This window comes from Heliangelus exortis, chromosome 2 (genome assembly GCF_036169615.1).
Source record: "Heliangelus exortis chromosome 2, bHelExo1.hap1, whole genome shotgun sequence".
In the NCBI taxonomy this organism is placed as follows: Eukaryota; Metazoa; Chordata; class Aves; order Apodiformes; family Trochilidae; genus Heliangelus; species Heliangelus exortis.
The window spans coordinates 23,638,847-23,666,595 of NC_092423.1; the positions used below are offsets into that span (position 1 = coordinate 23,638,847).

Here is a 27,749-nt window from a genome sequence, read left to right on the forward strand (position 1 = left end):
TGCTGCTAGCCTTGGAAGGCACACATCTAGTAGACAGTATTAAGTAATCACAGGATATTGCTTTGTCTCGAATGCTGAGGGATAGAAAGTGTATTAGCATTTAATTGCCACGTGCCATATTCCCCGCTGGGATTTTAACACACCTATTTCCACTCCTCTGGCACGATGAGTGCATATTGAGTGATTTTAACAGGGCGGGAGCTACACATCCTTTGTTGTCGTACTTACATAGTCTGCGACACATGCTCAAAAAGCTTACTCGTGTAGTTCCAAGCTTTAGATCCTAAAGGACGCCTGAAATTTAGTGCTAAGCAGAAGCAAGAAAACACTAAGAATATCAAAAGTGTTGATTCTTTATCAAAAGTGTTAGCATTGTGGCCAAAGGTCGGATTTACAACTCAGCATAAAGCAGCAGTCTTTCAGAACTCGGTTTTGTCTGTTTAGACCTTTGTATGAAAGCAACCGCAGATTACGGGCGTCTCGCTGCCGCAGTTCTTTTGTGGGAAGAGAAGCCCCCCGCCTCTCCGCCTGCAGGAGCGAGCGGGGGTGCGGAGGGGGGTGTGCCTGCCACAGCCTCCCTCCTCCTCCTCCTCCTCCTCCTCCTCCTCCTCCTCCTCCTCCTCCTCCTCCTCCTCCTCCTCCTCCTCCTCCTCCTCCTCCTCCTCCTCCTCCTCCTCCCCCTCCTCCTCCTCCTCCTCCCCTCCCTCCCCCGCTGCTGCGGCCGTGCCGGCGTTCGGCTGTCACTCGGCTCCGCGTGAGTGGATGCGTGGAGTGGAGTGGGTGCGTTCCCCCCGTTCGGCCTAGAGGGGTGCGGACCCGCTCCTCCGGCGGGGTCGCGGCGGAGCTCGCTGCCAGCCGAGCCGGGGCGGGTGCCGGCCAAAAGCGCTGGGGCTCTGGGGGTAGGAGGGACTGGCGGCGGGAGGAGGGGCGGGCGGCCAAACGTCACTTTCCCCGGCCGCGTGTTTACGTGGAGATGAAGATGGCGGCGCCGGTAGCCCCGCCACGGCAGCTGCTGTCGCTGTGAGGCGGGACGGGACGGCACAGGACAGCGAACGTGTGCGCCCCAGCTGAGGGGAGGGGGCGAGGTGGGCCCCGCCTCCCGCCGCCGGTAACGCTCTGATCTCCCACACATACGCCATGGAGGACGAGGAGCGGCTCAAGAAGCTGGAGGCTGGGAAAGCCAAGGTAGGAGGCGGGGGCGGGGAGGCTGAGGGAAGCGCGGTGGGGCTGGGGGAGGCTTGGCAGCAGCGCCGGACCGGGCTGGGCGGTGGTGGCGGAGCAGCGGCTGCAGCCGGGGCTCTGCTCAGGGCTTCGCCGCGAACAAAGCCGCCGGCAGAGGAGGCGCTCGGAGCCGTCCGCCCTGCGCGCCCCGGGCTCCCCCCGCTAGCCTCGGTCGGCGCGGGGCCGAGCGGCGCGCCTCGGCCGCGGCGTGGGTGGGAGTGGCCGGGGACCGCGGGACCCGCACGGCGCACGCCACAGGTGCCCGTCTCCGGGCCGGGGGGGTGACAACCCAGGCGGTCTCCGCTGTGATCCCCGCTCCGCTAGCGGCGAGGGGTGGAGGAGGAGAGCTCCTCCCTTACCGCGTCGTGGTCCAGCCACGAATTCCGCTTGCCTCTTAAGCCTGGGAAACTCCCTCTAAACCTTCACGGAAGTTTATAAAGCGGGCAGCTGTTCCTCAGCGCGGTGCTAATACCATGAGAGAGCTTTAGGAGGCAGAGGATTAAAGATGCGGTGAGGTGCGCTCAGCACTGCCGGGTGAGTCACCTGTCGGCCCTCGCCGGGGGCCCCGCACGCCCGGCGGCAGCCGCTGCAGCCTCGTGGGCCGTCAGGCGGCTCAGACGGTGCCCGGCGGAGTTACCGAGGGGCTAATCAGGGATCTTTATAATTTTACTCTCTAAGCATGGCTCAGTGCATAGGAGTTACCATGCTCTAGAAGAACCTCTTCTTTACTTGGAAGGAACCTTTGGTGTGGTCAGTGAGATAAGGTAATTGATGTGTCATTAAGTAGGAAAATGAGATAAAATTAATGTTCTGACATTGGGTATCATCTGGTTCCTTCGAGCAGCGATTGCTAAATGGTAAGAGTTTAGAAATCTGTAAGCCGGTCATTCATGCTAAAGTGCATGTAAACTTGGCAGGAGCTGATAGTACAAGCAACAAGAAGACAAGCTGAAGATGAAACTATGAAACATCATAATCTTGCTTGTGTGGTCTGTGGAAAAGAGAGCGTAGTTCATCTTTGAAGGTATTGAATAGGTATTTTGCTGTATTAGACAAAAAAAAGTGTAACTTAGTGTTCCTGTTTCTTTTGAAAGAGCCCTCAAAACATGCACTAGGAAACTCTCCTACATGGAGCTGTGTGTTTGTATAGGAAAACCTGTTCTTAAATGCTTAGAGCAAGGATGGTGTTTACACAACTTTATGCAGTGCTATGCAAAGGTACTGAAACAGATCAGGTACTGGTGGCAGTACCAACGTGTCACACCCAGGTTGGCTAACTCCATTGCAGAAAATCAGAAAGTGGTTAAAGTAAATTTGCTGGAATAATAAACCGCAATGAAGAATTTTATCATGATAATTTATATTTTTCTGCCCATGTTGGCCTGGCATTAACACAGAAGAATAATGATATTTACTGAAAAATAAACCAAAAGCCAACGTTTGGGCAGGAATTTAATGGTTTCCTTCTTACCTTGTGAAAAGACATTTACACACTTTACTAATTTATTTTGCATTTTAGGAAAACTTATTCTGCTCCATCTTCTAGTCTTTTCTGACTAAAACATAATGATGTTCTTGTAAGCAAGTATTCACCTGAATACCTTTGTATTCTATGCTTTTAAACATCCCTTGAGGTTTAAGTCTTTATAACTCTCTAAAGGTATATGTTATTTACATGGCAATGGACTGTAAAAGCGGTGTTAGCTTTTCAGATTTTTCATTAGTGTTCTGTGTACCATTTACCATTGTCAAGTAGGCAAGCTGTGGAGTTTGGTTTTGTGCAAATTCATCTGCAATGGAACTCCTTAGTGACACTGTCTGTCCTCAGATCTTTTACAAATAAGTGTATTACAAATGGATCTTCTACAATGCAAGTTTCTTTAGATTCCTCCTTTATTATTATGTGAAATGGAAAGGTTCATTATGAATCTTACTTTGAATGAAAGGTGCGAAGTGTACTCAAGCCTGGCAGAATGGGTCTCAGCACAGACACACAGCCTTTGCCAGTACATCATTTAAAAAATGGCATAAAAAGCTCTTGACAGAGGCTCATCAGCATTCATGTGTACCTGATGACTTTTGGAGACGACATCAAGTCTTTATTATGAAGCAGTTGTACCTTATGTTGCTGTTCTGTCTGCTTGAAACTCACAAAGGCAAGGGCGTTACAAAGTTAAATCAGTAAATTACATGCTCCTTTTTCTGGACCTGTTGTCATACATTTTCCTCTGCCACAAGGTAAATGTGCTGGATATTAACGCAGCATCTGTAAAAGTCTGTCTACCTTACTCATGGAAATGGTCTCTCTGTACCTGCGTAGATCTCTCTTCTTCCCAAACAAGCAATTTCTTCATCTTGAATCCTGATCTGATCATGGTGTAGCAAGAAAAGTGTCAGGAAGAGTAGTTAAGGGTAATAGGTCTGACTATGATGGAAGGTGAAAGGGATATGTGTGCAAGCAACAGATACACGGATGTATATTGCTAAGTTGATCAGTGCCCCAAAACACAGGGACCTTAGAAACCAATGAGGTACATTTTGTGTCCTACTTAAGAGATTCTACAATATTGTTGATGGCCTGAGGTGTGTAAATACAGCTTGAAAGACAACAGAGGAGCGTGGTTGAAGATGCTGGTGTGATATTTATGTGCATGCCTGTGTGCTCCAGTTTGTTTGGAAATCTCATCTAACATTCAAGTGGATAATATTTATGGTGGTTGGCCATTTAAATTTTGTTTGTTTATTTTGCAGCGTAGTGTCTGGCTTTTCTTATCAGCATGTTGTACTGTTCTGAACTTCAGAAACTTTGCAGAATAGTTTTCTGGCTTCAGACTTTATCCTTATCTCACTGACCACACCAAAGGTTCCTTCGAAGTAAAGAAGAGGTTCTTCTAGAGCATGGTAGCTGGGCCATGCTTAGAGAGTAAAAATGTTGGGGACTCAGATTCCTTTGTGAGGAAATGTCATTTTCTCACGAATATTTTGGTAAATTTGAGAGTGTTTTGGTAAAGCGTTTGAAATACAAAAAATACTTAATGTATACAGACAAACACATGTGAAATACACAGCTATTACAACTGGTAAAATTAAAGGATATAAAACCATCAGTAGTATATTTTATGGAATGGTCCATTTTACAGTACTGAAATATTATTTGCAAAGAATTCATGTACCTGCTTTGCTCCTGTGTAAACTTGTGTTTTAGAAAGCGCACGCTTCTCAGATAAATGCATTTTTAGGTGTAGGAGAGGTGTGCAAGGCAAAGACAGTCATTTAGTTGGTAGATTTTCTCAAATTGGTCTATGATTTCGGGTATAATGTTAAAAATATCTAATTTAATGTCTGGATTTTCACAAGTTCTGTGTACATTTGTAATACATTCCTGTTGCATTGTTCAAAGAAATCCTGTAATTGTTGAGGAACCTTAGGAAATTAGGAAGCTGTCTGGTTTAGTTAAACACTTGAGCACTGAATAATGTATGGCAGGGAATTACTGAGCAGATGGAACAGTGCAGTTGGTTTGGGAAGCTCTAATGGCACTTATTGGACAAGTATTACAGGTTGTATTACTAATCTGACAAGTTATCTTCATAAGTTGAATGTTTTGTCTTCTGGTCATGCATGCAAATATTTCAAGTGGCTGAAGATGAAAATTATATCTGTTACTCAAATAGCATTGTCTAAGAGTCTGAGAATGTTTGCTGTTTGTATTCTCAAGTGTCACCCTTTTGAAGGGAGAAGATTATACTTCCTCATCTGTGTCCTCTTGTAACTGAGAAATTTCAAATTTCTCAAGGAAAGCTGTTGATCAGTTGATTTTTGTTGTTGTTTTTTAATTTTTTTTTCTAAATAGAAGTCTCAAGCAAAGCATGGAATATTTATGTATCACAGTGATTAAAGCTCTAATGTGAAACCTCCTGGAGAATCAACATACAAATAGCGTTTTTAAAACACAGTCCTTTTAAATTCCTTGTAATTTACCTGAAAAGGGAAAAACAAAACAAACCAAGACCAAAACAAGCAAACAAAAAAATCCCAAAACCATTATTCCAGTGGTTATTAGGAGTTTTTCATCACAGAAAACAAAATATATTTAAACCTTACATTTCATTAAAGAGCTGACCTAGTAAGCAGTATCCTTTTGCTTTCATTTTGTTTTTCCTCTCTGCCTCAGATAACTTGGACAAAAATAATGAAACAATATCACAGAAGCAAGAATTTCATTTTCCGTCTGGATTCTCTTACTCTGATTTTCTCTTCCAATAAGAAGTCATATTCAGCTATATCTCAAGGTTGTATTTTTATCCTAAAGCCCCAGTCATTGATATCACTCTTCATGAAATATTGAAGAAAGCAGCTTTATGGGCTAAAAGTCCACAGAATGACAGTGGTGGTGGGCTATGTCTATATCTGAAGATGGTGTATATGTATTATTGGCCAAGAGAAGAAGCTACTGGAATGAGCCTAGACTAACTCATGGGTTTCCTGGAAAGGTGTGGATGAGCTTTGGCTCAACAAGCATGAATGGAAAAGGTCTGATCTCTTTGTTTCTAACAAGACAGTAGAGTGCTATGAAGCTATGAAAAAATGCTGTAGTGGAGAAGCAGTCTTTAAGACTGTTTATTATTTGAGGGAGCCCTTTTGCTTGCATGTGAAAAGTGCAAGTAGTAGGAGGTATGTGGGATTGACTGAACGTTACCCTGGAGAGAAGGCATGGCTTTTAAACTCTTAGAGTGAAAGCAGATAGGGCAGAAATTGAGGTGAGAGAGAAACAAAGTGAGGTGTTCTCTTGACTACGTGGGGTTTTTTGTGGTCTTTTTGTGGGAACAGCGCAGTGGATATCTACATTTTATGATAGAAGAAGACTTTATGTACATTTGAGATTTAAGTACATTTTATCTATGTAATTGGTTGCTACTTTGATTGATACATAATTGATACACAAGCTCAGATGGGAGACTGAATGGAAAGATAATCTGTTAAATCCAAGAAACTTTCTGTTTTTAATAGCAGAAAAATTGGGATGGCTAGCCTTAAGCGTTGAGGTTTTAAATAGGATGTAATTGTTCTCTTGAAGATGATAGAACTACCTGCTCTCTACATTTTTGTCACTGTTATTTTTTCATTTAGAAAACAAAATAATTGGGTTTGTTTCCTCATTGTAAGTTGCTTCTGGAATTTATTGAATCCTTCTAAAAGAGTACTTGACTTGAAATCTGGGATTTCAACTCTCATTTCAATTTACATTACTAGAACTCTTTCTAAATATGGCCTCCTTTTTTTTCTTCTGTTTGCTGGTTTTGATCTCCATTTACCTCAGACCAGAAATCTGTTCTTGCTTTTGAGGCAGGCCTTGATTATTTGTTGTAAATGTTGTTGTCACTATACCCCTTTATTCAGAGCTCTGAAGTAGCTGTCTAATTTACAATAGTGATACAGGATAGACTGAGCTTAAATACTGATTTCTTCTGAGGGTGCAGATAAATATAATTTCAAAATAACCTTTGTTCTCTAGACAGTTTAGAGAAAATTGGGTTTTAATCAAAGATGCCTAATGAATTTCACAAAAAAAAAAATGGAGAAATAAAACAACACGGTATTGTTTGTAGCACTATGAATGCAAGAAATCACATTGTAAAAACTCAATTTTAAATGTTTTCTTGCTGATCTATGTGTAAAAAACCAGGAACTGGAGAAAAGAAAGCACAAAGTTGCTCTTTGCCTACATTCAAGGCTTGCTTCATTGCTGTGCTAGGCTCTCCCTCATCTCTGTGGTCTGCTTTCCAACCGCTTATTTTCTTAGTATGGGTGTTGCAATAGTGAAACAGAGGTGACTGTGACATTTGTTTCTCTAAGTTGTAACAGTATCTAGTCAAGTTTCTTTGTTTATACAGATTTGGAAATAAGCATGATTACCACCTCAAATTCTTTCTCAAGTACTTTTAGTAAAGTGTAACTGATACCTCAAAGAAAGTAAATTGGATTTCTTGACATATGTAGGTATTCCTAGAATTTTTTTTTCCTTACCAAGTAAGTAACCAAGCAAGTAGATGTTTTAAAATATTGTTATAGAGAGACATATACAGAATGCAGAATAATACATGGTTATTGGTTATTAATAATAATATGTAATAATAGTAACATGGTAATTATAATAGTAATATGGTTATTAATAATACATGGTAAAAGTCTGATAAAATTGAGGACAAAAGTAAAAAGGCTCCTGAAGGGGGTCCAACTTTGTTGTCCAATGTTACATTATAATGTAAGTTTATATACTAATAACTCATCTTCTCAGAAATCGCAGAAAGTTAAGGGTTGGAAGGGACCTCAAAAGATCTTGTAGTGCATCCCCCCTGCCAGAGCAGGGTCACCTACAGCAGGTCACAGAGGAACACCTCCAGCCAGGTTTTGAATGTCTCCAGAGAAGGAGAAACCACAACCTCCCTGGGCAGCCTATTCTAATTTAAGGGGAAAAATTCTGTCTAAGATATCTTCCCCATAAGAAGAGGTTTCAATATATTGCTGTTTATTTGTTTCAAAATATTTATTTTACACTTTGAGTTTGCTAAGGCACATTGATAAATGTACCACGGTTCAATGAAGTGCATCTGATAACTGCAGTTTTTTGACTGCTATGCTGAAATATAAAGTAATTATATTACTTTATATTATTTCCAATGCTGGGACACTTGTATGTTTTCTGCAAAGTGCTGGCATGTCATATTGTGTGGAGGGTTCTGGTGTTCCTGTTTCTTGAAAGAAACCTTAAACTGCATTTTCACCATTTCTTGAGAAGCCAACATTTTATATCATATATACATCAATATTTATGTATCTATATATGCATACCTTTCCTACAAGCAGTGGACAAAAGAATGAATAGGAGTGTTATGATTTCTTAGAATTCTTCATTTCCTAGAAGTATGGAGTCAGTCTTCCTGCTTCCCCACTCTTCTGAAAAGGAACCCAAGCAAGCTTCCAAATGGAACAAATTCAATAGTTGTCAACTGGGCAAAAGAATGTGAGACTCTGGAAACCAGAGACTAAGCTTAGGAAGGTGTAGGAGTGATCAAATCATAAATGCAGTAACCTTTATTTGTGGGGGTTTCTTCATGTTTCTCATGTATTTCATGAGAAAACAAAGAAGATGTAGTCTATTACCTCTATTAGACCACACTTCTAAATCTGAAACAGCAAGAAATTTTATGAATCTCCATGACTGGAGATGATAATTTTAAAGATAATACACCGTTTCTGTGTTATTTTCAGGGGAAAGCATAGATTTGATGAAAACTCTACTACCATAACAAAATTACAGCATATCTGTGGAACAATGATCCTAAGCAGAATAAGATGGATAGAGTTGTAGGGGAGGAGTAAATGTGAATCTAGGACTGAGTTTGTTTCTGTGCAACTACTGATAAAATAGGTGTTACAGAGCATAAATGGAGTAAGTTGCATAACAGCTTACTCCAATCTGACTTCACTGTTAGGCTGTGATGTAACAGAATTGGTTATCCCTTAATCCTGGTTTTCTTTTCTAGAAGTTTTTACTTGTCCTTGAACTCTTCTCTGTGTGAATAAACCTCTTTGTGTCAACTCACAACATTTAAACATTCCTCAATCCATTCATATTGTGTAAGCTGATTTATTATTAATACTATACATTGAGAATATATATTTTCAAGTTAAATATATAGATATAAGAAGTGTTTTACTATTATAGAATAAGCTCCATAAGAAAACCCTGTCTTGGTATGTTCAGTAGTATGTTGTGCTATCTAGCCTAGTTTGCTATGTTTAAAGAAATAATGGAAATTCTAATGCAAGACTCCTCAAAAGAAGCATATGTTTCTTAGATTTTCTTCATTATTTGGAATATGTTCCAGGAATTCAATTTTGCATTCTCCACCAAAAAAAAAAAAAAAAAAAAAAAAAAAAAGTCCCCAGACAAGTCTTGAATTTTGTGAGCAGTGTTGGTGTCTTTGTGAGCTTGCTTTTCTCATGATTAAGCAGCATGTAAAAAAGTAAGAGAAGCCTGTCAAAATAATAGAAGTCTGTAAAGTTTTGCATACTGAGCATGAAATTCAAGCAGTTGGTTCTTTCCTTATGTCTGCTCTGCTTCTCACAGAGCTGTCTTTCTCAAACCTGCTGAGTTTTGAGGCTTTATTCTCACTCTGTCCATTCAGTGCCAGACATGCCACATGGTATGAATTCATGGAAAAAGAATACAAACCAGGTGGGAAAATGGTAAAACACTACTAAATTTGACTTGTTTTAATACACTTTATTAAAAAAAATATTGAAACCACAAATATTTTTTTTACTTAAATTTAAGTTTTGTTCAGTTTCTACAGAGATGGAGCACAGATGTGGCCAGAATGTCTCCAGATAATCTTCTCAAAATGTATGTAAATTCTGTAGACTACTTTGAAAATCTTGACACTAATGGTAGTTAGAAAATTGCTTCTGACAACTGTGTGGAAGTCATTGCATCACTTGTATTTATTAACAAGGAGTGGCTGTTACACCCTGCTTGACTTAAACAGAATTTAAACTGTTGATCAGTGTCTGAAATGCTGATTGTCTTATTACCAGTGATGTAACCTCTTGGATTCTGTATCAATTCCATGAAATGTGTCAACTTAAAAATTATAATCTTGTGTTGGTTATTAATAAAGTCTTATTTTGACATAATCTGTGTATTCTATTGGTGCCTTTTTTGTTAATGAGAGATTAGATATAAGCAAAACTGTGCAGATCTTACTGTGCTTCATTCTGTTCCTTTGTATGTTCTCTCTACCTTTTGAAGTTATTTTCCTCAGCTTTTGATCTTTAGCTATCTCTGATGTAGCTACACTTTAATTAAAGAGGATACATTGTAAAGCATAGGGGAAAATCCAGATGAATTCTACATAAATACAACTGAAATAGTTTACAGCACAGTAAAGTTTTTGCTATTATAAATGTTTTTTTCTTTTAGGGAAAAAAAAAAGTTAATATTAATATAAGCAATATTGATATTAATACTAATTTAATATTAATATTAATACAAGCCATGCATATAAACTCAAAGTAAATTAATACTGTTTGCTTTTTCTAACATGCAGAAGTATTCTCGTCAGCCCTTTTTAGCTAAGAACTTCTAATAAACTCTTCTTTCTCATTTAGCATATACACTAAATGTTATTAGGTACCAATTCAAATTAATGTTCAGAGTGCTAGGAAAATGGTGGAAGTAGATTGTTTCTGGTGTTTTTTCCCCATCTGAAAACATATAATAGTGTTCTGTGTATAGTTATTTCATACATAAATGCATCTAAAATAGAAGTCAGTTTGGTAATACTCAAAAGCAAATTCAGTGCAAATAATTTGTATTTAGAATCATGAGATCAAATTTATTAGAAACATGAGAATCATTTCTTCTTGAAGGAAATATTTTCTGGTATTATAATTTAATGATAATGTTAAAAGTTCAGTCTTTATAAAATGTAAGCCCTAACTTTTAAAGATGGAAGCTTGCAGGTTGCCTGTAAACTGATCGACAAGCACTATGTGGACATACTGGCAACTGTTGCTTTTGCATACTTTTGTATTTTTATCTTTGGCCTCTAAGTGACAAGCACAGATGGCCATAGATGATGATTTTTGTATGTTTCTGAATTAGAGAAAACATTTATATGGTATTTTAAATTGTATTGGCTTAGTACCACGTTAACTGTTCTATGTGGCTTTTGATTTTAATTGATAAATTGTAGTATGGAATTTTTGAAATCAGCTATTGTAATATTTTGTTAATAATACAGAAGGTTTCTTTGCCCAGCTTTTGAATAATTGGAAGATTTGTGTTCAAGTAACTTTTTATTAACTAATCAGTTATTTTTTGATAGGAGAACTTCTTAAATATTTCCCTGAAAAAAATTAATTTGATTTGACTTTACCAGACCTCTCTTCCTGATAATAAAGAATGTTCTATCACAAAGTCAGAATTGGTTGTTTCTGTGGTACTTCATTATGTATTTGGGACTGCACTAACACTGAGTTCAAAAGAATTATTGAAAAGCCCTGTGAACTACTGTTTAAAGCCATGAACTTCCGTATACTGTATAACTTTTTTCCCTTTCCAAATCGTTGGAGGGGATGAGGATTCATTCAGTTTTCTAAGATGTGATAAATAGCAATTGTAATTTGTTAATAAGGACAATAATTGCTATTTGTAAATAAGTGGTAATTGAGGAGAAAAATTGGTGACTACTGGACATGAAAATAATTTTTTTCTTTTACCAGAAGGAAACTTTGTTCTTTCCTTTTGTTCTTATAGAATTTAGATTGGAGTTTATCCTTACTTTGGTCTCAGGGGAAAGATAGACTCATTTTTTCACTTCCTTATGGTCTTAAGAATGTTTTCCTAATGTTATTTTTTGGAGAAGGGTAGCATGTGAAGAAGATTACTAAATAAGACAGATTTCTTAACTTCTCTCTTAAAAATTGTATTTGTGATGTGGTTTCATTGCTTTTTAGACTATTCCTGTTCTGGAAGACATTTCTTTTTACTTGAATATTTTTAAAGATCTCAATATAGTGGAATAAACGTGCTTTGTGCTTAACCCTTTAACTGAATTGCAGATATTTTCTGAAAATAAATTGTTATCCCTAAAGAACTCTTGGGGATTAATTAAACAATTCTCCAGCTGTCGATTTAACTAAATATAGTTAAATAGCTGGTGTAACTGAATGCTTGCTAAAGAACAGGTGCTAAGCCAGTTGCTTTAAGAAGAAACAAAGTGAAGTAACTACATAAGTAGTTGTAAATTGTTAGTAATATTTTTTTAGTGATACAGAAGGCAACATACTTACTGACATGTGTCTGATGACTCCGCTACTTCAAAAAAATTAAAGTTCTAAATAGATTAATTATTTTTCACCACAATGAGACGTATCAACTTATTACACATCTAAGACTGTGATAGATAAGGTTATGCCACTTTTTGGAGTTAAAAAATGTTAGTTATTCTTTTGTCTGTTGTAGCCTCTACCACTTACTGTTCAGCTACTACATGTTATTAGGGTGTAATAATTTTATATTTTGATTTAAATCACTAGAGATCAAATTGTCTGTTCAGTTCCTGTCAGCAAAACATATCACATCCTGTGTTCTCATTCACTAGGAAAGTGATACTAAAATCATATTGTAGGCTTTCACATACACTTTTAAAACAGCAGCTGTTTCAGTGAGTAGAACCTTATCTACATTTACATCTTGTGTAGGGTCTGGCACTTCAGTGACCTTACTGGCCTTACATGAATGCCTTGTGTAGACACCAAAACACCCCAGAGAGTTGGGTCCAGCTGGGGAGTAACTTATTAGCAGTTAGTACATATTATTAAATTGCTGAAGTCTAGGGCATTTGCATTTAGACATAACTGGGGTGTTATGTAGAAAAGCTTCGCAATATTATAGCCTAGTGACTGAATTTTATGACTCTTGAAGGTTATGGTGACACTGAAGGTTGTTTAGTGCCTGAGGATAAATATTGATATTTTTCTTTCTAAAGAACTTTCCCATGAACAGTACTGTAACTGTAAGGAAAGCAACTAATGCTTTCAAAGTATCTAGATCTGAATATTAGGATTAATTTTCAACAATAAAGTAATATACTAACCCATCTGCTGGGTGCAGTTTTTCAAAACACTTTCATGATATGTGAGGAACAGCATCATAAAGCAGTGATCTTTTGTAGTTCAAAAAAACTGGTGAAAAAGCACATGTGACTCATTAAAAACAAGCAGTTTAGCATAGGAAATAAATAGTAAAATGGTATTTTTCCTGGGGGGTTTTCCTCATTCTTCTATAAGGATAAAATGTAACTGAAACATTTGTGTCTCCTTTGCTGAAGTTCATATGACCAGTTTGTTGCTCTGGCACGGGATTTTTTGGCTTTGGCAAGCTAGATGATTTTAGAAAGGCTAAGGGAGGAGAGGGGAAAACCTTTTCTCTGGCAATTGAAAGATTTTCTTAAAATAATTTGTTAATCCATCCACTAACACTGTAATCATTGCTTCTCCTTCCCTACCTCCCCACTAGAAGTGGTTTCAAAGGGTTGCAAGACCTTCAAGACTGAGTTTGTCTCTGTGTCATTGGGTTTGTTTAGCAGAGGAAAACTTCAGAATTCAAGTTTTAATCGAACTAATGTTACATATAAACCAAGTGGAACAGGAATGCACTTCTGTCAGTGCATAACTCTTGCCTTCCTGTTAGTACCAGGCCTTTGAAACACTGGGTAAAAGCAAAGGCTAGACCAGGCTTTTTGAGAAAGCACCCAACTGGTGACATCCCTCATTTAATGCAAAGTGGCTCTGTTTTAGTCAGCTGCCTTGGCCTTAATTTGACAAAGACTTCTTAATGTTTCAGGCTTCAAGCATGGATGATCTGAGCTTTTTACAGAGCAGCGTGAAACAAGCTTGCTATTGCCCTCTCATTTTTGTCACTAACAGCTTGGCTGAGCCAACTTAATTCTTCATTTTGGGGAAATACTGTACCAATGTGGGTCAAATGCCTTTTTCACCATCTGTGACAGCAGAGTTAGCTATACAGCCTTGAGTGTGAGAAGGATAAAGTTAAAATGTAGATAGGAGCAATATATAAATTGTATATGTAGAAGATGTTTAGTTAAAGAGATCAGCCAGGCAATTTTTTAAGTAGTTTTTTTGTGGCATTGCTTTTCTTGTAGCAGTCCAGCACTGGAATGCACTTGGTGTAGTTGTATCTGTCCCTCTAACCTGACTTTAGAGTATTTTCATACACTTAATTTCCATTCCTTGTCCAAAACCCAGCTGTAATGAACTTAGCTGTTCCTATTTAAACTCTTGGGGCATGGAAGAGCAGACCAGATCAGACCCATGCTAATTCACAACAGTGCCATCTGGAGGGGTTCATTCAAGTTCAGTGCCTTTGGTTATTAACACTGACAGCAGTACTCTCTAACATAATATGATACAGACTGCTAAAAAGATGAACCCAATTGCCCCATGTGTTCTTCCTCTCACTGTCCTGACATGTCATCTATGGTACTTCCACTGAAACTGTAATTTGTGGTGATCCCATTGGTTTTCTTCAGAATACTGACAGGAATGGTTGTCTCTGAAGCTGGAAGACTCAAAAGTTTGTATGTAGAAAGCATAGCATTTCTTTGGAAATTTTCATAGCCTTATCAGCATCTCCTAATACTATTCAACCATGCAAGGCTCCATAAGAGGAGACATTCTAAGGTTGTGGTTGTGTTCTTTGGGAAAATCCAATTGCAAGTGCAGCATACAAATGAGTAGATTGGAAATGCCTCATTCCTGGGTGATTATTTTCATATTTATTCAGTCTAATGTTTCCTGTTTAATAAATTAAGTACAGTTGAATAGAAGAAATACACTAAAGCTCCATTTATGTCAACAGGCAAATTCTTCACTTACAGTTTAGATTTTCAGCTCTTTGACATAATATGTTGAAAATATTTGTAAGCTCCTTGCTCAGTTATCTTCTTTCTGTAGGATTTTATCACAGGATTTGGAAAGAGTTATGGTACTTTCTCGTTAGCTGATTAGCAGAGTAAAAATAAGGTCTGTTTATCCTCTGGATTTGATAGTTTTCCATTCATCTTCCTCTCAGTTATGCTTTTCTTAATGTAGGCATCAGGAACCTTGAAGATTCAGGTAGCACTGTAAATTTGCCTAAGGAGCTTGGTCTTAGACCTTTTAAAAATTTGACAAAAAGTGACCAAGTGCCACTTTCTTTAATACAGTTACCAGTCAGCCTGTCCAACCTCTTTAGGGGGCAAACTGCCAAGCTTGGTTGCCTAACAACAAAGGAGTTTCTAACAGCTTGGTTGAGGTTGTAGAGCCTAAATCTCAGGGTTACTGTTTCCCAGACTCTACTCCTTATTCCTTTTGCAGGCCTCCTATCTGCTGGTGTGGAACATAAACACGTTACTGTATATTGGAATAATAAAATTATTTCAGATTGTGAGAGATACTAAAGTAGGTGGGTTTTTTATTGTCTGGGGGAGGTGGAATAGATAACCTGAAACTTAAACCAGAGCAGATCTCCAGCTTCTGAATGATGTCCAAAATTGAAATTCTGGCCTTCTGGGCTTTTTGGTTGGCTCTTATTGGCTTGCAAAACACCTAATTCAAGACTAGATTGGACATCTCTGCTCTGTAGGTAAGCAAAATTAATCCCACTCCAGGACCTTGCTTTTTGCCCTTTCTGTGTCACTGAAAGTCTTTGCAGTAATAATTGCTTATCTCTGGCCAAGGGGAGTAGTGACCTATCAGTACTAGGGCGGTTGAATCTTAGTCGCTCACTGTTTATGACAAGGTATCAGCCAGTCTTATTCTAAGTACTTTGGTTTCACTTTTACTCTCTGTAATAATTCAGAAATTATCTCTTCTCATTTGGTGTTGAGAATTGAGAGCGTTATAATTGGAAAGGCCTTTCTATCACAGGTCTATTTATGATCTTCCTTGAGTCTCATGATACACCTGAGGGTCATCTTGCACTTACAGGCAGAGTCTGTCTGATTCTGGGGCATATCTTAGATATCGTGTACAATAGAGTTTGCTGCAATGCATGTTGGACATTCAGATGCAGCTTAGAGCTCGCTTTTTAGCATTCACTGTTTATGCAGAATAAATACCCTTTCTCCAACAAATTTGAGGCTCGTGTTGGTGGCAAATCCTAACCAACACCTGACAAAAAATAATATTTCACTTTTGCCTACCTTCAATGTCACACATACTGCTCCTGTGGAGAATTTCAATCTGCTAGACTGAAAGTTTAAGCTATGCTTTCTGCTATTAAGTGCAAAATTATAATCAAAGCAATGAAGCTAGGAGTTGTTTGTTAGGTTCACTGGGCCTTTTCCCTCTGTTTTGAGACCAGATTCTCAAACAGCAAATGATATAATTGCTATCAAATGGTATATTGCTATCAAACACAGGAATGGGTAGGATCTTCTCAATCACACAGTGAAGTAGCTAATGACAAAATCTGTACAGACAATTGGATTTATATCTTGATCACTTACTATGATTGAGAGTCATTTCAAAGTTTCTTATGGTTTTTTTTTTTTTAGAGCTGCCAGGACATGTTGCTTGCTTGTGTTCAGCTTGCTGTCCACCAGGGCTCTCAGGTCCTCTTCAGCAGAGCTACACACAAGGCCAGTCAGTTCCCAGCTGTTAATGCTGTGTGAGATAATTCCATACCAGGTGCAGGACAATATTTAACTTTCTTATATCTCAGGCAGCTTTCCTTGGCTTAGTCTTCTAGCACATTGGTTTCTCTTTGTATGGTGGTTCATCCTTGTGGTATACCTGCCTTTCCTCCAGTCTGGTACCATCTGGTTAAGGTGTTTTCTATTTTCATCATCCAGATTATCTATAGATATTGAATAGTATGGGACTGCCACTTTGGCTTCAAGCTCTTAACCATTCCACTGAGGTATAGACGAGAATATTCAGAAGTCCTCATTTTCTTATGTTGACTGAAGATGACCTGGTCCAGTACAGAACATTTCTCACTGAATACCAGACTGAAAGTTCTGATAAAAAGCAAATTCCCCTCTAGGAATAAGATGCATTCAGCTGAAGCAGAGATATGGTAGCATTTAATCTGTTAATTGTGAAGGAATGAAAGTGAACAACTTAAATTTGAAAGGAGAGAAACCTGGCATACACAGATGCCTTAGCTAAAATATGCAAAATACTTGAGGACAGCCAGGCTGGTAATTCGCCTGTCCTTGAGCTGCACATCTAATTTTGTAGACAAACAAAGACTGTAAAGCTGCTTTAAAAAATCCAACTTAACTTTCCATTACAGAAGGTTTCAATCAAGTTAGGGAAAAGAGTTCTTGACCAGTATCACTACATGTCTTTCATTGTTTAAAAATAAAAAGTAAAAAAGCAAAATCTCTCAGTAGTTATACTACAAGTCAGCTTGGTTGCTTTATGTCATTGTGGCATTAGGACAAATTTTGCCTGTCTTTGGGATGAGTTGAAAACTGTTTTAGTGAGGTAAATTTACAGTTTTAGGAGAATATTGTAAGAAGACAACTGGAATTTTCATCTTTCCTATTTTTTAGAAGCTGAATCTGTGCTTTTTTTTTTTCTTTTTCCCCCATCTACTTTGAAGCCAGGAAGAGAGACTCCTTTCTTTTTCTGTTCAGAGTTTGTGCAGTTTGTAAGCTTTAAAAGATTTTTGGTGAAATAATGAAAGTTGTCTGTTTTTTAAAAAATATATAAAAACTATGAAGTTGAACTAATTAGAGATGTAGTAAGGAAGCAGTAAGAATTAAATACATACATCAGCAAATCTTCAGGTCTTCCTTGTGTAAACAGAGCAGGAGCCATATGCAAGCTGTCAGTTGTCCTAAGGATGGAGAGGAGGCTGAAGAAACACAGAAAGAAATACAAATAAAGGGACAAAAGCATAAACTAGCCAGAAGTCAGAAGTGATCTGTCAGTGATGCATTTATGCAGCTTATGGCTTCTCAGCTGCATTGGGGCCAGATGAAAAGCAGAGAGCACCTCAAGTGACAGCTCACACTGTAATCCATGGTGACTGGGAAAGGGGATCCAGGTGTCCTGCCTGGCTTGGGTGTTGCTGCAGAGGTTGGATGGAAACCTGGCTTTCTCAATTGGTGAATATCATCAGCAAACATATTGTCTTTCCTATAGCTGTTTCCTGAAATTGCATCAGATTTATAAAAATTCATGACATTTGGGTATTAATTCGTGAAAAAAGTACTTAAAGCTTCAGGGTCCTTATTGGGATGCTTTATAATTACATTGGAACTACACTTGGTAAACATATTGTAGCGATTAAATAACGGTGGACTTTTCAACTGGAAAACAATGATTTTTTTTGTTTCCAGATTTTATTGGTAGGATCTGTTTAATTTAAATTTCATTTGTTAAAACCTGTCATGGTTGTTTTTCTTATTTGAACAGAAATTCTGTTCTTGTTAAAAAAAATAATTTAAATGGATTTTCTTGTGTAAACCATTATTAAGTGATTAAAAGTGACAAGCTCTTCAAAAGGCAGTGTCTTACAGTATTTGAATAGCTTACATACTAATTGGTTTTTCAATTGTGTGCCTGGCTCACCTGTGACTTTTGTTCATCAGCATGTTTTGCTACAAGGTATTGTATCTTATAATTTGCTCAGTGTTTTTAGATTATTCTCTAAAGTATTTTGCTGTTTCTTTATGATCTTTTGACCTGCTTTTTGAGTACTAGCAAATTTAAAAAAGAAATTATAGGATACTTGCTGGTAGAAGAGTTTGCTTTTATTTGTTTCTAATAAAAAAATAAAAGATATTTCTTTAATTTTGAGGTATTTGTTACTATAAAATGGAATAATTAGATCAGAGGTTATTTCACTGCATTGGTCCTTTATAATGACATTTGAACCTTCACCTCTGAATGTTCTGATTTCTAGGTACCAGTCCATGGAACAGTGATTTTCTAATGTGAAACCAAAAAGGAATTAATTAATAGATAATTGTTTTAAATTTAAGAATTTTTAAAAAGTAAACTGTACATGGAAAAATAATATCAATGTGTCTCAGATACAGAGCATTAACTTCCAATTTTTTTCAGTAGTGATTTGAAGCTTTCTGTAAAACAGTTGGTAAGCCTTTATAGAGGATGTCATTAGTAATAAAGAAAACTTGCACCTTTAACAAGATTTTGTCTTCTCTACAGCTTGCCCAGTTCAGGCAGCGAAAGGCACAAACTGATGGTCCAAATGGATCAAAGAAGCAGAAGAAGAAGAAGAAAACAGCAAGCATTAAAGATGAAGAATCAATACAAGATGGGATTGATCCTGATCGGTCTCGAGGTGATGAAACAACCGTGTGCAGCAACCGAAGAGGAGCAGCTGCTACTGCTGACTTTGCTATTATCAGGACTTTGCATAGTGGAGAAATTATCAAACACAGCCAGACATACACCATTGAGGTATGTTTTTCTCAGGCTGCTAAGTAGTCCATTAATTTTGAGAGTGGGAATGAAGGAATTGTATGAAATAGTGGATATTATTTCCTTGCCTCCTCTGTTGGTCCTTAAAATGGACAGAGAAGGCACTTTCTATTTGCCTACTGGCATTGTTTTCTGTGACAGTCAGTGGCCTGTAGATTAGGGAAGGTTTGTTGGTACAACTCTGTTCCCTAAAGGGGCAAAAACTGGGGTTTTTTCCTTGCTTCATTTTATTTTATTGAAAGTTTACAAATTACAGTGGGGGTTTTGATCACTGCAGCTGTGACTCAACATCTTTCTCGTATCTGTAATGTAATTTAAGTCTTTCTGCTTAAAGAGGAGGAGGAATTAATTTAGAAAACATTACTTAGAACTGGATGGCTTAAGAGACTGATCAACAGATACTCTCCACTTTTACTACTTAATAAACTTTAATCCTGCTTGCTCATGGCTGAAAGTACATGCTCCAGGAAAGTTATAAGATGCCCATGTGCTGTGTGCTGGCATCCAGTTCTGTTCTGAGCGGATATGAATTCACGTAACATAATCTGTTATTCCAGGTATGAGGGACAAGAGATGCTGGTATTATTTATGGAATAGCTTATTCCATTCATGAAAGGAGTGTCTCTAAAAGGATGAGTGGCACTCTGAACAAGCAGTTGAACACAGATTCCTATCTGTTCACGTGAATACAGTCTTTTCTGAGAGGTGTAGTACAAGTGAATGCTCTGCATTTTTGCTTGCTAGTCCTGTGCTAGGTTGCACCATTCGGCACTATTTTGTCTCTGTTATCTCATTTTCAGCAGCTGAGAAATAATAGAGAAATTACACTATTCAGAATTTCTTACTTTGGTTTTAAAAGTTCTTGCTTTTTGGTTTTGTTGAAGGGGCAGACAGACCATATCATACATGCAAATAAAAACTTGAAGTAATTGATCCACTTATTTTACGGTTGTAAGCGTACGGTGTATCAGTAGGCTATTTTAAACTGTATAGAAACATGCCTTTAATATCAACCTTTTTATATCTAGCTCAAGTTAGGGCTTCAAAACTGCTTGTAGTAACTCTATAAAACTGTCTGTTCAACTAATAGCTTTTTCTGGAGGATATAATAATTTTTTAAAGGGTATTTAATACCAGACTGACTGTTTTCATAAATGAAGATGAGAGATTTTTGCTTTCTAGGAAAATAGAAAGGTGTACTTTATGAAATGCAGCAGGTTATCTACAACTAGGAGAGAGATCTGCTGGGCAGGGTGCCATTTAGAGGGAATCACTTAAACTGTTATTTTAGCAGTATTATAGCTCACATAAATATGATAACTGTATGGAGAAACATTCTTAACCAAATATATTTTGAAGTAAATCATTATTGCATGTAACAGATGGACTCTGCCAATGTACTTTCTCTTAGGCAGGATGAATACCTCTCTACAATTGGAGAAACAGGGTAAAGTACAGAATCATAGAACAGTTTAGGTTGGAAGGGACCTGTGAGGTCATATAATCCAATCCTGTGCTAAGAGCAGTTCTAATTAAATCAGGTTGGTCCTACCAGCTTATGTTGGCCTCTGAATACTAACAGTACAAGACAGAGGATTTTAAGAATGGAAAAAAGATTTACACTGAAATTGCTAGAGACTGCACACATAAATATTTTCTTAAGATTGACTATAATTTTCTAAGTTCTGTCTTATTTCCAAAGCAACTGATCTTATACTTAAATAAATAAAGATGTATAGGGATTTTTTGTTTGTTTTAAATGTAGCTTTAAAAGAATAAGGATAGTGATTTAGTGGTTTTTTGTAAATTGACTCTCATGAATTACTCATGTCTCAGTGACTTCTTAAACAGTATTCACTTTCATCAAAAAAGGCTGCTCCCTATTGGCAGAGAATTTTTCTTTTCTACACACTCTCTGTGGCCTGCTTGTTCATGTTAAATAAGTAACTGGTACTTTAAAGTTGGAAGATGATTGCTAAACTCTTATCTGTGCAGTATTAACAGCAGAGGAAAAATTCTGAAATAGTTTCAATTAATCTCATAATTTACTGGTTTTAGTCTTATAAGAGCAATGATTGTGACAGAGCCTGTATTACAGTAATTGGATTAGAGTTTGCTTAGTTGAAATGGCAGCCAATGTAATAGACAGTTTCAGGCTAATCTCTGCAATGGAGAATCACAGACAGCTACTTCGAGCTGTTTGCTTTTTCACTCAACATTAAATCTTTATAGGCTGCTCTGTTAAGAGAGTGAGGCAAAATTACTGGTGGCATTATGCAGGATTATTTGCTAGCTAAATTTTCATTCCACTTACCAATTCCATCTTTTACTAGAATCCATATATAGAATTGTTCTTTCTATACCACAAAATAGAACATCTGACTGTACTGCATATCTAAAAATCCTTAGCGGGCTATTTTGTGGTGGTTTTGTGGATAGAAGTTTATCTCCCTGCAGGTTTTCTATCATAATTTTTAGTCCCCAGTGGAATTAGACTGTCCAAATACAGATAACAAAGACTTATCTTAATATGAATTACAGAAAGTGAAATAAAGGTACTCGTCTGGGAGCATATTTGCTATCTGAAGTTTGAGAATTCAAAGTTATTTCTTGCAGTAATTCCTTTCCCTTTTTTTCCTCTCTCTTCCTAAAGGTGGGTTTCTGCATCTTCCTGTAATCCTTCAAGTTACAGAAACTAACTGGAAAAAATATCTTTGTTTTTTACTATCCACATCTGTTCCATTTTACCTGGTAATTTTTCTAAGGTTTTCCATCCCCTGTCAGAGGAACAGGTTACAAGATTTATTAGAGAAATGCTAGTTGGTATTTCTTCATTAAAGTCTCTGAGTCTTTATTTGTTTTGTATTAAATGCTTTTTGCCTTGGTCTCACAAAGGAAATATTATGTTGAGTTTCTAGTTGCCTTTGGGTTTTTTTCTTCAACCTGTTGCACCCTGATGTTTTCTGGTCTTGACATCTATAGTGTCCTTTTCTGTATAGAAGTAAAAATAACCTAGAACACAGCCTAGGAAATAAATTGGGGGGTTCCTTTGGGGAGCAATGAAACTTACGATTTCAGGATTGCTTCTTTTAGTGACTTCCTGCAAACAGAAGAAAGCAAAAGTCACTTCTAGGGTAAATAATTTCTGAGATCACCTTGTCTGAGAGGTCTTGAAATGAAACATTGAAGCAGACTGTTTTGCAAGAATATACTCTCTAGGAAAGTGAGAAATTAACCTATGGCACAGTAAAATTGTCCTTGAGTCACCTGGGTAGTAAAAGCTATTATACAAAGCTTCTTAGAAAAGAAAAGTTCAAAGTTCTGTGATGAAGAATACCTGCTAATTGACTAAGGTTGGATTAGTAACTCGTCTTTTGTTTTCCACAGGACAAATCCTTTTGATAATAGTTTTAGAACAGCTTAACTATTTACTCAAGTAGGTGATTAAGTTTATGGCTCCATGTTCATTGTTTCGTGTCTATAATCTACTCCAGTTAGTGTCTGATATTTGACAGGCAAGGAACAGAAACAGAGTAAGAAGGATACGTTGTGTAGGATTCTTGAGAAAAAGTGAAGTGACAGACATGCAAAAACAACTATTATGCAGAAACATACAGGATAGCTCAGTGAGAAAAAATGTAGGTGGTGAATGTGGGTAGGACATTCCTATGACAGAAGCATGAAAGCAACAAAAAACCCAAAGCCTTTGTTTAGAGAAGAGAGGTTCTTGGATGTGCAGTAAAATGGAGGAGTTGGGGAAAAGGGTGGATAAAAGAAATGTAGTAAAAAATCAGTCCAGTCACTTCAGGTAATCTGGCATCCCTTGAAAGATGTTTTTAAATTGAAGAATGAAGATAAACAGCTGTTTGGCAATGGTCTGTTCAATAGGAAAGCCAGTGCCACAAGGGAAGGTAATAGATTCTCAGCAGCCTGTGTTTCTGACTGAAGTCAAGTCATCCTTCCGTTCACCGTCTGGCCAAATGGCTCTTGAGGTATCTTCCCAGTTTTCTTTGATGCACAGAAAGACCTCTGGTATGATGACTTCCTTCTCTCTGAAAATACTGATACCAAATAGATTTACCGACATGGCAGTTAACTTCATTGAAGAGTGGTCTGCAGGTTTACAGAGTCTTTAATCTTCAATTAAACATTTATAAGGCAGTATTACCAAAGAATAAAAACCTAATTAAATGCTTCAGTTACCTCTCATGTGATGATGTTTTTTGATACAGGAAGTTTATACATTGAGGAAAAGGGATAACTTGTTGCAGATTATATTCAGATTGGGCAGTATCTTATCACCACTAAGATGGACTGCTTAAATCTGATCGTAGTCAATGGGTTTGGGTCATAAATTATCAAGGAATACATTCCTTTGAATGAAATGATTTTCAGATTAGGAACAAAGTAGGGCATGATGAGGAAATATGTAAAAATAACATTTTGTATTCAAAATGTTCTGCAAATATTGAAGACCCATAAAGTTCAGGATGACCTAAAGAGGGGGTTTCATGACTGATTTTCAGTTTACATTCTCTTTCCTCCCTTCCAAGTCCCAATCCTTTTACTCAGTCTTACTGATATTGTGGTCTTCTATGGATCACTAGTGCCAAGCTAAAATAACTTGATTTTACTTGCTGGCTAATAGACATTCAAGAATTAATCCAGAACTGAGGTCATGAAAAAGTAATTTCCGCCAGCTAGAATTTGGTTCCATTGATGCTCAGTATTGGTTCTCACCCTTTAATACTCTCATCCATTGTATTCTGTACTCATCTCCAATAAATACCCTGGCAAAAATACATGGTCTTAACAGCCAAAAAGCTATCTAGATGCAGGATTGAAGGAAATGTTTTATAAAGATTATTTATGATGCTGACACCTAAACTGATAAAGCACTATATGGTCTTTTGTCATCTGTAAAAAAATATTTTAAGGTTTTGTTTTTTTTACTTTAGGCTAGTATTCACAAAAGATAAGATACATATTTTTGTTTTAATATTGTAAGTAGACAAATTACCAAAAGGAATTCTAGTAATTTTATGGTAATCACCTTCCTTTGAGAATTCATGTTTTCTCACTCTAGCCTTAGCTTCAATGAATTTGGGTTCATTATTTACCTTTTATAATGGTTATCTACTAGGTTTGAGTTTATCCCAGGATCTAAGCATTCATTTATCATATATTTTTGTAAAAAAGGAGCTGCTTATGAAATTCAAAGCATTACAAGGCAAAACTATATAAGAAGTCAGATTATTTTTCCTTGGTTTTTACATTTTGAAGAATTGCCTGTGTTTCATGGGCTGCATAAAGACTTCAAGAGGTGTTAGATAAAATTAAATATGTAAATTTGTAGGAGTTTTTGATATCTCTTTGTGAAGTCTTCTAAATTGGAAAAAAACATACAGAGTTGTAGCAGGATATGGCTGTACATTTATCTGTATTATGAACATACATAGCCATGTGGATTGCCCTGATTTTATTCCTCCCAGAGGACTTTGTCCTAGACCAAGGACATAGACTACAGACAGTATGTAAAATGTGTTTATGTAAATATACAAGGAAATACAGAGATACGTGTTATGACTAAACCTTTATTTGTATTGAAATTAAATATTGTTAAGTACTAGTTGTATATTCCATAGCAAAAACACATTCGTCACCCTATAGTTTGAAAACACAATTGTGATTTCTGTTCAGTTTGTGGCTTATTTTTAACATGAACCTTTTTAATTTTTAAAATCATATTCAATTTTAATATGTTAGTTTTGTGTACTCTGTACTTAATACCTTTTTATATGATAATTATATTGTGTAGCTATATATTGGATTCAAAGTCAAATCAATTACAATTATGGGATTGCAAAAAAATGTAGAGCTGCCGTAGGCCTGAGTGACAGATTTAAAAAAAAATACAAAACTCCATTGATAGTTCCAAATTTTAGTTATGTCTACTGATGCACAACTGGCTATATTCTTTTGAAAATAAGCCTGTCAGAATTCAATGTAAAAGGGAGACACATTTAATGTGAGATGGACTAACATAAGTGAATTGTGAAAAAGCTGTATTATGTATGCTTCATTTTTACTGAAATAGTTCTAACACTAAATTACAATTTTTGAGTTCAAAACTTACTTATCCCCAGTAATGCACCTAATGTAGACAATTAGAATATTGTACATATTTTCCCACAAACATCTTCATTCTCAAACCTGATACGCTGTATGTAGTTCATCACTATAATCTGAATTTAATTCAGGCATCTTCCACGGTACATTTATGCTTAACTCTTTAAAATTTTGTTACTTTTGTTGCTCTAATTCATTAGATCGCAAGATTTTGTCCTTGTTCTTCCTCATCGCTTTTACTTTTCCTTGGTTTCCATGGAAGCTGTTGTTTGTTTTACAATTCTCGTAAACATCAAGTTCTGCATTTATGAAAGTGACATTCAGAATATGATTATGTTCTTAAGCCAGCAAAGTTCCTAATTTGCTAAAATCAATTTATCAAAGAAAAGTCCTTTTCTTGGTACTCATTATTTTTTAAAAAACAAAACAAAAATTAAAAAAAAACCAAAATCCCTCCAAAATTGTAAGTTACATTTACAAAATACTACTTTGTACCTGTAGATTGTATTTTCATTATAAGAATTTGTCATGTAGTTATAATGTTTTCATGATCATAGTTGAACAGTGAAGTAACTTTTGTCTATATTAAAGCTGGGATTTCAAGGAATGTAAGGTAACCTTCACTATGTATATATTCAAATCAAATAAATGTATGCCTTAATATTTTTGAAGACAGTGTACATTCTCAGAAAACAGCTGGAACTTGTCTTTTAAAATATTTTAGAGTGCCATCATTGTAAATCTTTTAATGTTTTATTTTAGCCAGAAAGTGAAATTTCCACCACAGTAGAAGATTACAGTTCAGAGGTAAGACTGAAATAATGTTTTTCCTAACTTTTCTATCAACTTTTTCTTTTACATTTTTATTGCAATGCAGTGCATTGTTTTTGAAAAAGAGAAGGAAAGAGCAGATATTATAGGCAAAGCTGTAGCATGTCATTACTGGTGTGTTTAATGTACCATTAAAACAAGCATTATGTCATTTAGGTACCAGGATGGGTATTACAATCAATAGTGCAGTAGATATATGAACTGTTGTAACAGTGTCATCATTGTGGTTGTGTTAATGCTTTGTGTTGTCACTAGAGTTGTGGCTGTGCATAATCTCTACTAGTTTTCTATGTGAAACTATTTAACAATGAGATTTATGTTTTAATGAGTTCCAAAGCAGCCGTTGCTCAGCAACTGCTTCAGCCTGCTGGTGGGAGATGCTGAGTGATTGTTATTGCATCCTTGTTGTGGGGGGAGGGTTTGGTTTGGTTTTCTTTCACTTATTCTGCTGTCTTTATCTCAGCCCATGTTTTTTTCTCACTTTTGTCCTTTCGATTCTCTCCTCCATTGCACTGGTTGGGGAGTGTGACTGGTTTAGTTGCTGGCCAGGGTCAACCCACCAGACATCAGCTTCTGTTGCCTATCTCTGAAACATCACATCTATGGAATTTTGGTCCTGCCAAGTAGAACAGTTTATGTTTTCAAGGAGGAAACTGTCTCATATATAGATGTGGGTTGAGAACACGCTTGCAAGAAATAAGCATGGAATACCTAAGTACAGTAAGGACTGTTTTGAGGTTAGAAAATTAATTTTTCATGTCTCAAACAGTTGCTTTCTGTAGTGATAATGTGGGGTTTGTTTTGCAGATCTCTCTGCTAAATGTTTCTGTAAAACACACCCCAGATTCTTAAGCTTGGCAACTGGTAAGAGGAGGTGAAGTTATCAAATGAGTCTCTGTTGCTAAAAGTAAATTTGATGAAGAGTGCATTGTTGTTCTCTTGATTAGCCTTTTGTAGAGGTGACTACACCTTAGAATTATGTTCCATATTAGTATGATAGCTGCTTAGTCCGAATCTTAAGTGAATATACACACCAGACAATGTGTCCTTAACCTGTCACACTGCATGATGCAAAAGGAAGATCATTACCACAGTAATGATTCCATTCTTAATAATAGCTTTTGCCAATCTTTCCACCTTCCCTTGACTGACCTCTTCTCCTTCTTCCATGGTTTCTTAGCTCAGTCTTACAGGCTTTTCAGCCTCTTTCTATTCTTTCTTTTCCTTCCTCAGTAATTCCAAATGCCAAATTTCTTTTCCAGCCTCTTCAACATTAGCTAAGCATGTTATCTCCTTTCATTTTTCTTTCCCCTCCGTGTCCCTTGAAAACATCATCTTCTCTGTGTTGGGGTCCTTCTAATGTTCAGCTCAACTTGTCCTAGAAGAAAGCAGTAGTTTTTCTTTCCAGTCTCTCTTCAAATCCCAGTTATAGATTCCTCCATAGACTCAGTCACAGCCAATTTTTTAATCAAATTCATCTTCTGTCTCTCTCTTCTCTGGTTTGACTCTTTATCTCCCACTTTTTCCTGTCTTTT

At 37.0% G+C, this 27,749-nt stretch overlaps 1 protein-coding gene across 9 annotated transcripts in view; it reads left to right on the forward strand.

Moving 5' to 3' along the window:
* The first annotated feature begins 949 nt into the window (after positions 1-949).
* The window catches only part of AKAP9 (A-kinase anchoring protein 9), a 104,465-nt gene continuing 77,665 nt past the window's right edge, over positions 950-27,749 (forward strand). For 7 of the 9 annotated variants that reach the window (XM_071735203.1, XM_071735211.1, XM_071735208.1 and 4 more), the window contains exons 1-3: positions 966-1,185; positions 18,979-19,233; positions 26,146-26,190. In XM_071735203.1, coding sequence (XP_071591304.1) covers positions 1,138-1,185; positions 18,979-19,233; positions 26,146-26,190 — 348 coding nt within the window. In that variant the 5' untranslated portion in view covers positions 966-1,137. Of the gene's footprint in view, positions 1,186-18,978; positions 19,234-26,145; positions 26,191-27,749 lie in introns of all 9 variants that reach the window. The other 2 variants (XM_071735209.1, XM_071735210.1) reach the window with 2 other exon arrangements.